This window comes from Vulpes lagopus, chromosome 5 (assembly GCF_018345385.1).
Source record: "Vulpes lagopus strain Blue_001 chromosome 5, ASM1834538v1, whole genome shotgun sequence".
Taxonomy (NCBI): domain Eukaryota; kingdom Metazoa; phylum Chordata; class Mammalia; order Carnivora; family Canidae; genus Vulpes; species Vulpes lagopus.
Genome location: NC_054828.1, coordinates 39,123,153 through 39,135,541, shown reverse-complemented (window position 1 = coordinate 39,135,541; position 12,389 = coordinate 39,123,153). Strand labels below are relative to the sequence as shown.

Below are 12,389 nucleotides of genomic sequence, written 5' to 3'. Positions count from 1 at the left end.
ATTCAGAGACAAAAGTTTGCCAACAGTCTATAACTGACAAATGCCATTAAGTATTACCAAATTATAAAAACGAGACAAAAAATGGAGCCAGATTCCTCCCTGGGGGCTTCTTAGGGGGATGAATTACAGCTGTACTCCCTCCCAGGCTCTAAAAGAAAAAGGGGCATCTGGGTGTCTCAGTCAATTGAGTAACTGACTCTTGATTTCTGCTCAGGTCATATCTTAGGGTTGGAAGATGGAGCCACCCTAGGCTCTGTGCTCATCAGGGAGTCTGCTTGAGATTTCCTCTCTCCCTCTCTCTCTGTCCCTCCCCTTGCTCACTCACATGCTTGTGCTCACTCTCTCTAAAATACATAAGTCTAGAAAAGGAGGGAGGGAGGGAGGAGACGGGGAGGCAAGCTACAGGTACCTGCAAGGGTAGCCTCCCAAGCACTCACAAGTATATTCTTGGAGGATATACTACCTACCTAGCAGTGAACACCGAGATCTCAGAATACAAAAGCTGAATGCTGATTCATTTAACCCAAAGTCAGGTAAAGACACACGGGAGGCGGGGCGGGGGATGAGGAAATGTAAGTGTGGTATAAGTAATTTAACAAGTTACCTCTTCGTCTATTGTAATAGAAAGTCAGTAGAGACATACATACTGTATACTCTAAGTATACTTTAAGGATACTAATTAGAAATTCAAAGGAACACCTAAAGAAATCATTAAAACAATTGTTGAGGAGTAGGATGGAATGGTTTGGAGAGGGGAGGCTGCTGCTATTTTTAGCCCTATTTGACTTTTAAAACAAGTGCAGTTATTTTATTGAAAAACAAAATTAACTTACAAAAACACGAGGCTGTGGTTTTCTTTAGTGAAAAATAAACCTATTATTTTTTGTGGACCTTTCCTGTGAGCTGTTTGTCAAAAATGTCTAGAATAACATGGATATAGCTAGTAGACCATAGCTAGTTTGAAGCCAAATTCCTAGAAGCTGAAGACTGTCTAGTAATTTTTCTGATGTCAGGGCCAAATAAAAGTACGTGTGTATTTATGTCAGTGATGCCCATAGATTAGAAATAGAAGGTTAGGGGGAGACGGAAAGGCTTTCATGGGCATGCCCCCAAATTTACAGAAATCAATAAAATCCAAGCAGACCCAACAAAGTTGAGAAGAATACCATAGAAGGACTGGAGAACTCAAGAACACAGTGACCATTTGGCATTAGCACAAATAACACTACAAATGTTAATTGGCCCTGGAATATTTGTTCTGAAATTATAGACTGGAGTTGTCCAGAAAAGGCCAACATCTGCAAAACAGCTTCCAACTGTAAGGGGGAGGTAAAGGGAAGAATGTAATATACTTTAGTAGTTTACAAAGAAGAGCATCTAAAATTATTAAGGTTAAAAAAATAATAATAAAATAAAATAAAATTATTAAGGTTAAAAAAAAAAAACAACCCTCTAATATTCCTAATCAGCTCTTTAGGCAGCAAAATCGTTTTACAAATCCCAACAGGTTTAAAGGGATGGAAACTGGGGCCAAAAATAAAGTTTGGGCTCATCTTAGCCGTGTTTCACCATGGCTGCCCATTTTGTATGCCATTTAATTGAGCACATGCAATACATATTTTGCCTTTGTCATCCTTAGCTCTCCAGAAAACTGCAACACTCAAAATTTTATCTCTAAGAGTTACAGATACAGCCAGACTACAACTAATGTATTATCTATAATAATCATCCTCCTTAGTACTGGCGTCCTATCATCCATGTTACATTTTCCTAAGAGACATTTTATATTCATTTTCACGGTTCTTCCTTATTAAATGGAATTTCTTACTTTAATTCAATGACTACCATATATATTTTAAGTAACTCTGTAGATATATAATTGATTCTACTACACCTGTCTAAATATTATCCTGGTAATGCGAGTAAAATTATATTAATACCTCTTTCCTCGGTAATATCCATTACTTTTTATGGTCCCTAATTCACCATTCATGTTGCCTTTTTCCTTTATTGGATTATTTTGATGTAGCAGATTTGACACAGTGGTTTTGTCTGGGGCATGTTTGGATGGAGCCAACAGCAAAATGGACAGTTTTGAGACGTCTATACCAAAATACAAAAACACTTTATTATAAATTACAGTAATACTAAGGGTGGAGAAATGAGATGGCTTAAGGCTCTGGGATAGCACAGGGACCAGAAGGAGGATTTCTGCTTTGCATATAATATGGTAAGTTTTTTTTTTTTAATTGGCTTGTGGGGTTCCTGGGTGGCTCAGTTGGTTAAGCGTCCAACTCTTGGTTTTGGCTCAGGTCCTGATCTCAGGGTGATGAGACTGAGCCCCACATCGAGCTCCATGCTTAGCATAGAGTCTGCTTAGGACTCTTTCCTTCTGCCCATCCCACCCCACACTCTCCCTCTCTATATATAATAAATAAATCTTTTTTAAAAATTGGCTTGTTAAAGGATACAGTCAACAAAACTAAAAGACAACCTACAGAATGGGAGAAGATATTTGCAAATGACATATCAGATAAAGGGCTAGTTTCCAAAATCTATAAAGAACTTATTAAACTCAACACCAAAGAAACAAACAATCCAATCATGAAATGGGCAAAAGACATGAAGAGAAATCTCACAGAGGAAGACATGGACATGGCCAACATGCACATGAGAAAATGCTCTGCATCACTTGCCATCAGGGAAATACAAATCAAAACCACAATGAGATACCACCTCACACCAGTGAGAATGGGGAAAATTAACAAGGCAGGAAACAACAAATGTTGGAGAGGATGCGGAGAAAAGGGAACCCTCTTACACTGTTGGTGGGAATGTGAACTGGTGCAGCCACTCTGGAAAACTGTGTGGAGGTTCCTCAAAGAGTTAAAAATAGACCTGCCCTACGACCCAGCAATTGCACTGTTGGGGATTTACCCCAAAGATTCAGATGCAATGAAACGTCGGGACACCTGCACCCCGATGTTTCTATCAGCAATGGCCACAATAGCCAAACTGTGGAAGGAGCCTCGGTGTCCATCGAAAGATGAATGGATAAAGAAGATGTGGTTTATGTATACAATGGAATATTACTCAGCAATTAGAAACGACAAATACCCACCATTTGCTTCAACGTGGATGGAACTGGAGGGTATTATGCTGAGTGAAATAAGTCAATCGGAGAAGGACAAACAGTGTATGTTCTCATTCATTTGGGGAATATGAATAATAGTGAAAGGGAATATAAAGGAAGGGAAAAGAAATGTTGGGAAATATCAGGAAGGGAGACAGAACATAAAGACTCCTAACTCGGGGAAACGAACTAGGGGTGGTGGAAGGGGAGGAGGGCGGGTGTTGGAGGGGAATGGGTGACGGGCACTGAGGTGGACGCTTGACGGGATGAGCACTGGGTGTTTTTCTGTATGTTGGTAAATTAAACACCAATTAAAGTTAATTAAAAAAAAAATTAAAAAAAAAAATTGGCTTGTTATTTAGAACTTACCAAAACATTCCAGATTCAAAAGAACTATCAGTACAGACTGATATCAGACCATTAGCCATTACTCTCTCTTTAGGCACCTTCTACCCAACTGTGTACCCTGGGGCTTCCTCATGACAGGCTGAAGAACTGTAAGTAAAATAACGACATCACAACATTCATACTTCAAATACTTCATGATACAGTTGTGAAAAACAAAGACCTTTCCTACCTAACCGTGATGTTACTGTCACACCTAACAAATTTAACATCTATTCCTGAATGTTCTTCAGTTCCCAGGCCATATTCAAATATCCCCCAAACAGTGCCTCAAGTATCTTTTATACCCAGTTTATCCAAATCAAGAAAAAAAAATAGTATCTATATTTTTGACAGAAATCTAGAAAAATATTACAACTATGAAATCTAAGTGTTCATTATGCTATTCCTATACTTCCTATCTACTTAAAAATATTTATAACATCCAAAATACTCTAATCATTATATTTTTGCACATGTATCTATATATGCAACAGAGGAAAGTAGTTTCTCAATCATGTTACTGAACACTATCCTGTTCAATACTGTCACCACTTACTTGGACAATGATATAGAAATAGGTTTGTCAAATTTCTCAGTTGATGAGGTGGGAGAAATAATGGATGTGTTGGATAACTCAATCAAGACCAAAAAATGTTTTGGCTAAATTTAACAAGAATTGGATGAAATGAGTGGTGATACGTAGGATATATTTTTATGTTCAGCTAGGGCTGGAAGCAGAAAGACATAGGTTAACAGATGTGGTAATAGGAAAGGACCTAAGGCTTGCCATTTAGTGATGGTTACAACAAAAGTAATTGTTGCAAGTATTTATTTTTTTTATTTTTATTTTTTAAAGATTTTGTTTATTCAGAGACACACAGAGGCAAAGACACAGGCAGAGGGAGAAGAAGGCTCCATGCTGGGAGCCTGATGTGGGACTCGATCCTGGGACTCCAGGATCATACCCTGGGCTGAAGGCAAGGGCTAAACTGCTGACCCACCCAGGGATCCCTATATTTATTTATTTTAAAATTTATTTTTATTTTTTTTAAAGATTTTATTTACTCATGAGAGACACAGAGAGAGAGAGGCAGAGACACAGGCAGAGAGAGAAGCAGGCTCCATGCAGGGAGCCCAACATGGGACTTGATCCCAGGACTCAATCCCGGGACTCCAGGACCACGCCCCAGGCAGAAGGCAGGCACTAAACCACTGAACCATCCAGGGATCCCCGTATTTGTTTTTTTTTTTTTTAAACAAAACAGATCCTTTCTTAAAAGGAGCCACTGCCCTTCCCTGCCTGTGAGTTCTATTTGTCAGCTCGGCATTACCATGGATACTAGGATGGTAAATGTCAAACCAAGAAATAGGACAAGGGGTGGCATGAAAGGCAGGAGTACAAAAGCCAAACTGCTGCAAAAATCTTCATATGTCTGTGGTTATGGAAAAACTTCAAAATGAGAAGCAAGGCAGCCTAACTACCTTGCTAGTGAAAAGGTGAGTATTGACTGTTCAGGCTTCTAACTCAGGCACTTGGTCTGGCCCACAATCAGAGATTACCTGGTTCTGTTTAGCAGATTTCACAAGGACAGAAGCATCAACCAAACTGAAGATGGGGACATGATTGAGCAATAATAAAATATCACAGTGTCAGAATGATTGTCACCTTGGCATATAGATGACAACAGAAGCAGGAGGGCCTCAGTTTCTGAGAAGGGTGAAGTCCTTTACACAGCTCCAAAGACCCTCTTATGTCAAATCCTTGTCTTGCTTCATCTTGTATACAAATTCATTTGTCCGTCTTTCCTGAAGTCTTTGAGGGCAGAGACTACATTACTCATCTTTGTAACCACAGTTCCATCACCCTACCTGATATACAGTAGGTATTTCATGGAATGAATGAATGCTTACCTTCCAGGAAACAGACAATCATCAATGCATCAGATCATTTATCAAAGATCTTACATAATTCTCTGGATGCTCTCAAGACAGTATCACAGCCATATGGAAAATACACTCCTTAGTCTCCTTGGCTAGCTGACCAGACGGCATGTTGATAATTGAGGCTGCACTCATATAAAGACGATGACGAGGCACCACTGGATAAGGCTCCAATTTTGCTGAGTAACTGAACTAAAATACACAGCTGCAATCTTAGAGTTCACACTAGTGTGTTTTGGTGTAGTAAGGTATTGTGTTTTCTTCAATAAGTTAGGCTAAGTGGTTCCAACTCAAACCTTGTAAGTGTTCCAGGGATTTTTTCAGAGAGATAATCTGCAAAAGGCCATCAATTGTCAAGAGCCATCTAGATTTCCTGCCAGAAGATCCCTCCACTTAAGGTCCAAGGGACACTGACTTTCCCCTGGGGTAAAGCGGGGAGGAGACTCTTTGAGGACTGGTTCAGAGTGTTCAATTCATACCAAGATTGCCGCCCCTCCCCACCACTTCCAGCCTGAAACACCTGTGATCAGGTCAGACACAGCTCTGTAAACCATCTTATCATGGATGAGGTATGATGATACTAGGAATTATTTTCAAGTGCAGTTTCCTCCTGCCTCAAGTTCTGGAGGGCTTCTGCTGTCTCTAAAGCGTAAGAGAGAAAGAGACAGAGAATGTGTATATGTTATACTCAATTACTTCTCAGGTTCCTTCTAGATTTAAAATTTTAAGATGATTGCTTTCTTAAGATGAAAGAACTAGGGACGCCTGGGTGGCTCAGTGGTTGAGCATCTGCCCCTGGCTCAGGGCGTGACCCGCAGTCATAGGATCAAGTCACATCCACACTGATGTGGGGATCCACATCCCTCCCTGCCTGGAGCCTGCTTCTCCCTCTGCCTAGGTCTCTGCCTTTCTCTCTGTGTCTTTCATGAATAAATGAATAAAATCTTTAAAAAAAAAAAAAAAAAAGATGAAAGAACTACCTAACAGTGGGTTTCCAGCTTGGGAATTTGTGACTGACAGTATGCAAAACATACTCGTGATTGCAGAAAGTAAGGCAGAGGACCATAAAGGGAGATATAAAACCCACAAGATAGGGATCCCTGGGTGGCACAGCGGTTTGGCGCCTGCCTTTGGCCCAGGGTGCGATCCTGGAGACCCAGGATCGAATCCCACGTCGGGCTCCCAGTGCATGGAGCCTGCTTCTGCCTCTCTCTCTCTCTCTCTGTGTGTGTGACTATCATAAATAAATAAATAATTAATTCAAAAAAATAAATAAATAAATAAAACCCACAAGATAAATGTGTAATAAGATATAAATCTCAAACTATTAGAAAGGTAGGATTACTTAACTCACCTACTCTACTCAGGGTCTTCTAGATGGTTATGTGGGAAATAAGCCTGTTTGCTACAAGGAGGACCTCAAAAGGAGAGACCTATAGTCCCAAGTGCCCCTAGCTGGCCATTTAAATTACTTTATCTTAACTTTTTAATATACTTGTATTTTCAGTTTAGATTGCTCCTTTGAAAAAATAAAAAAATAAAATAAAATAAAAAAGATTGCTCCTTTGCCAAATCTCTTCCTATTTCGTGCAGCGTTCTCTCAGGCCTACTGCCAAAGCCACCCAATGCAATCGGACAAGTGTTTCTGCCTCCAGTCTTTGCCACTTCAATTCATCCTGCATATTTCCTTAATGACCTTTTTCTAAATCATCAGGATTGGGTCATTCACACACCCCGCCCCCCACCAAAGCCTTCTTCAATAGCTCCCTGGTGCACAAGGAATTAAAGTCAAAACTCATAAGCCTGGCACTTAAATCCTTACCAATCAAGCTCTAGCTCACCTTCATAACATACCCAAAACAACAAGTCTAAACTCTGTGTGGTCTGAAATAGTTCCCTGTTCCCACGTGTACCGAAGGCTCACTCCTAGAAGCTACACCTTGGCCCACACCACCTTGTCTTCTGTGGAGTCCCCTTCTGTCATTCCCTTTTAAATATCCCAATTTTACTAGCCCCAGAACCCAGACTCCATAGTTTTAACCTCCTCAGCCAATAGCTATACTTTGGTCTTCTGAGGTTGCAGCACACTTCTTTACCATTTAACAGAATGTTCCCTATACTGGTAATTAACTTTCACAGGCATTGGTTTTATTTCCTCAGGTTGACTATAATCTCAAGGTCAAGGACTTTTTTTTTTTTCTTCCTGATTTCCCTAAGTGCCCAGTGCAATGCTTCACATGGCAGGTGCTCAATAAATAGGAAGCACTCAATGACTGATTTCAAACATTTGTGAACCACTTCTTTGGCTGAAATTATTTTGCCTGCTAACACCAAACTTCAGAATCATCTCTCTAGCTTTATCATGCCATGAATGAACTAGTTTCCTTGATTAAAAAAGTATAATGCAATCCTCAAGTGTGCTTGTTTAGTATAGAGGGTCTCAGATTCTGGCAAATAAACCCTCTTGTAGCATTTAACAAGGGTAAGTCACTTTAAACTAGACAAGGCAGCATTACATTCTAGAAATTGCCTCTTCACACCGTGATTGCTAAGGGAAAACTCATGGACTCAATCAGGCATATTCAATCTTTAGGCATACTCAATCAAAAGTATATTTTACTAGATCATAGATGACCGTCCTATATGGGCATGAGCGTATTCAATATCCTAGTCAATAGCCTCCCTACTCAAAATTTAATGCATGGGCAAGAAAAATGCGCATCAGTTGTGAGCTTGTTAGAAATGCAGAGAAAGAGGCTCCACCTCAAACTTAATCAAGACTTCTGCCTTTAAACAAAATCCCTACCTATGACTAATTTCAAAAGCACCTGAGAACCTAAATGAGCACGGCTGATTCACTGCATAGGAGTTTTTGGATGTAGGCATCAACGAATAGGAGATTTACCTCCTTTCAAAACAGCTTAAACCAGAGGCTCAACACCGATTGCGAGACCCTACCCCAGGGTTTCTGGTTCAGTAGGTCTGGGTTGGGATCCCAGAATAGGCATTTCTAACAAACCTCCAGGTGTTACCAGTGGTGATTCTGCTGGTCCAGGAACCACAACCACTGAGTTATGCCATCCAAAAATAACATGCCGCCTATCCTGGGAATTTTGCTTCAAGTGCACTCTCAGTAGAAGGGAGAATGCTGAGCTCGTAAACAAGGAAGAAAAAAAGAAGTGGCAGGAAAATAGCTCATTTTTGCTACAGGAAGGTAGCTGTTAATACTCCTTTGTACACAATGGGGTAAAAACAGCTGAAGAAATTACTATAGCAACAACTGCGTTCTCCACAAAGTCTTTCTCCACCAACAAAAGGCATCCCGTCTTATGTAAATTCAACACTGAGACTTATCAGAAACAAAAACCATAGGAAACATCCTATTCATTAAACATCAGGAGATAACAGTACGGATTTAAGATGGATTTGAAAAGGACTCTTTTGAGGCCTGGATTTGGATTCTTTCATCAAGCAATGAAACAAAAATAGAAGTTTTTATCAATATGGCTCTAAAACAAGAAAAGGAGAATTAGAAATGTTAAAAATACTTATAAATTTTTAAATGTCTTTTTAACAAAAATCCCAAATTTTTTTAAACAGACTCTCAAAATTATAAATAGAATAATGAACATATAAACCAAAGAGCTCCACCTAGAGTTTGAAAACAGGTTCTCATTAAACACACAAATGACAAAGCACTATTTACCCGTATGTTATCTATACGCTAGTTTTCATTAACACTGAAAAAATATTTTTACAAAATCTTTACAAAAAGGGTAACTTTCTCAAGTGTGAAGTAATGTTAACTAAAAGGAGAAAGTAAAGGTTTATAATCCTGCCTGTAACCTATTTTTCCCCTCTAATAATTTGTCAGTTTTGTCATTGTGAATGATTTAAAAACCAGTCTGTAAAAGCAATTTATTAAAAAGTGAGAATGGGACACCTGAGTGACTCAGGCAGTTAAGCATCTGGCTTCGGCTCAGGTCATGATGGGGGGGGGGAGGGGGGTCCTGGGTTATAGCCCTGCACTGAGCTCCCTGCTCAGTGGGGTGCCTGCTTCACCCTCTCCCTCTGCAGCTCCCCTTGCTTGCTCTCTCACTCTCTAACAAATAAAATCTTTTAAAACAATATAAAGTGGGGATAGTGTTCACTATAGCACAGAGAAGACAGCTTAAAAAATGAACTCTTACAGCACCTGGGCAGCTCAGGTTAAGCATGGTTAAGCATCTATCTCTTGATTTCGGCTCGGGTCATGGTCTCAGGATTGTGAGATCCAGCCTCCAGTTGGGCTCTGCAGTGTGTGTGAAGCCTACTGAAGAGTCTCTCTTTCTCCTTTTGCCCCTCCCACCCTTGCACACACATGCTCTCTTTCAAAAAGAAAGAAAAATCAAGAGAGAGGGAGGGAAGAAGGAAAAGAAAGGAAAGAGAAAAGAAAAGGAAAGGAAAGGAAAGGAAAGGAAAAAGGGAAAGGGAAAGGGAAAGGGAAAAGGAGAGAAAGAAAAGAAAAGAAAAGAAAAGAAAAGAAAAGAAAAGAAAAGAAAAGAAAAGAAAAGAAAAGAAAAGAAAAGAAAAGAAAAGAAAAGAAAAGAAAAGAAAAAGGAAAAAGAAAAAGAATCACTCTTACTTGAACTTGCTGTATGACCTTGAGCAAGGTCTGGAAGTCCTGAGTTTTCTCATCATTAAAGGCTACGCAAGATGGGTAGTTCTCAGCCCTGGCTGCACACTGGAATTCTCTGGGAGGAACAGAGATAAATTGGTGTCTGGTTCCCACCCCCAGAGATTTTTATTTAATTGATCTGATGTGAGGCCCTGACCTAGGGCCCAACCTGACATAAAATATATATATATTAAAGCTGCACAGGTGCTTCTACATGCAGGTTGGTTGCATAAGACCAGATGACTAAGCTCTTCACCTCAAATATCTACTGCTCTAGGTAGTTCTCAAGCTTTAGTGCTTCAGAGTCCCCTGAAGGGCTTGTCACAACAGACTGTTAAGCCCACCGCAGGGATTCTGATTCAGTAGGGGCCCCTGAAGTTCCATTTCTTTTTTTTTTTTTTTTTAAGATTTTATTTATTTATTCATGAGAGACACAGAGAAGCAGAGACACAGGCAGAGGGAGAAGCAGGCTCCCTGTAGGGAGCCTGATGTGGGACTCAATCCTGGGACCCAGGATCACGCCCTGGGCCTACGGATGATGCTCAACCACTGAGCCACCAAAGCGTCCCATGAATTTCCATTTCTAACAAGTTGCCACGTCCTGCTGATGCTACAGGTCCAGGGTCAAAATTGGAGGATTACTATTTTAGCAGAGGACTTCAAAATGATGCTCTCCAAATTCCCCCAAATTATTCTGACTCTACCCTAGAGTCAGATGTTGATCAGCCCCCCTGACTCCAATCGCTCTGCCCCCAGTTCCTACACCTCACCACCAACACAATCTCCTAACCCATAAATCCTACTGCCACTCCCTTGCCTGAGACTCTTCTGTGACTCCCCAGTGCTAATACAGGGAACGGATGAATTACCCTGACATTCGAGGCTCTTCACGGTTTGACCCCACCCTACTTTTCTAGCCTCAATTTCAGACTGTCCTTGTCACCTGCCTTGCTCCCGTCACTTGTCCCCAAAGACACAAAGGAGGCTCTTTCAGCTCAATGCCTTTGTACTGAATATTCCCTGGGACGTCCTTATTCTACCTCCTTTTCCTGACATACATGTCACCAGTCGGTGTGTCAGGTACTGTGCTCGACATTGGGAGTTCAAGAAAGGACAGGACACACAATTCCTTCTTGTAACGAGTCTCGGAGGGTGGGATGGACATGAACAGGGAACCCAACACGTCTTAATTATCCCTATTCTCTCATCGTATTATTTCTTTTACTTTCTGTATATTGTTTTGACATCTTAAAAAACCTTCTAGCCAGTGTAGTGGGGCGAGGGGAGACCCATGGAACCTGACTCTCTTGGGGACTAGATTCTTAGAGATAGCAGAGTTCAGCACTCAATACACCTTTAATATGCAAACTAAGCAATCCAGAGCCTCACACCTCCTCTATCACACCCCGCATCCCAGGAGGCAATATTCTTCTCCCTAAACATCCCAGGGCCAGGTACCAGGCAACCAAAACCCAAAGCCCTCTGGAATGACTCAAACTATGCGATCCTAAACTGTCCACCGTGCCCTGTCTTGCCTTTCCCTCGGAAACCCTAACATGGGCTCTGGCTTAACCTTCCCTTTGCTCCCTCCTGACCACCCTGGGGATCCCTGATTTCCCTGTGGCCCTGCATGGCAGGCCATACCCTCTGTCTCTAGGAGTTCTAAGTATAATAAACTTTTTTCCTTCCGTGTCTCTGTCTCCTATTGTGGCTGCACCAGATTGACCAGCTCATAAAAGAACACAAAACACTTACCTTCCATATCAGTTGCTGGAAGAACTGATCACAACTACAGATGGCAACGGCACACACATGAAAGTGTGCTGCAGGCTTCTCGGAAAGTCTGCTTCCGAGGCAAAGAAAAAGGATAGACCCAGGGCGATGCCTTCCTTCAGCCTTGGATGTGAGTAAGGTCATTTTACAACCAGGAGGGAAAAGAGCCAGCGAATCCTGCACACCACAGACCTGACATGGATAAGACAACCACCTCCCACGTCCCCTGACCTCCAGCCTCCTTCAACCCCTGTTAGTTCGAGCCACTTGTTTATCAGGCTTCCTGTTACTTACAGCTGCAAGCGTTCTCTGGGGGTGGAGGTGGGGGATAGTAAGCAAGTAATTCTTCCTAACAGCTGTAGTAAGTGTCATGAAGAAGCAGAACATGGGCTGTTAAACCTAACAGGCTGGGTGGGGAATAATCAGAGAGGCTTGGAGATCAAAATTCCAGGCAGAGAGAGCAGCTTCTGCAAAAGTCCTAAGGGTAGAAGAGCATGT

General features: G+C 41.3%; 1 protein-coding gene across 4 annotated transcripts in view; it reads right to left on the bottom strand.

Annotated features, from left to right (window-relative positions):
* The window catches only part of ACYP2 (acylphosphatase 2), a 209,442-nt gene that overhangs the window by 102,615 nt on the left and 94,438 nt on the right, over positions 1 to 12,389 (bottom strand). For 3 of the 4 annotated variants that reach the window (XM_041755468.1, XM_041755469.1, XM_041755466.1), the window contains one exon: positions 10,086 to 10,194. The exons of the other annotated variant lie outside the window; for it this stretch is intronic. In XM_041755468.1, the coding sequence (XP_041611402.1) occupies positions 10,086 to 10,194 (109 nt within the window). The remainder of the gene's footprint in view (positions 1 to 10,085; positions 10,195 to 12,389) is intronic. 4 annotated transcript variants of the gene reach the window in all.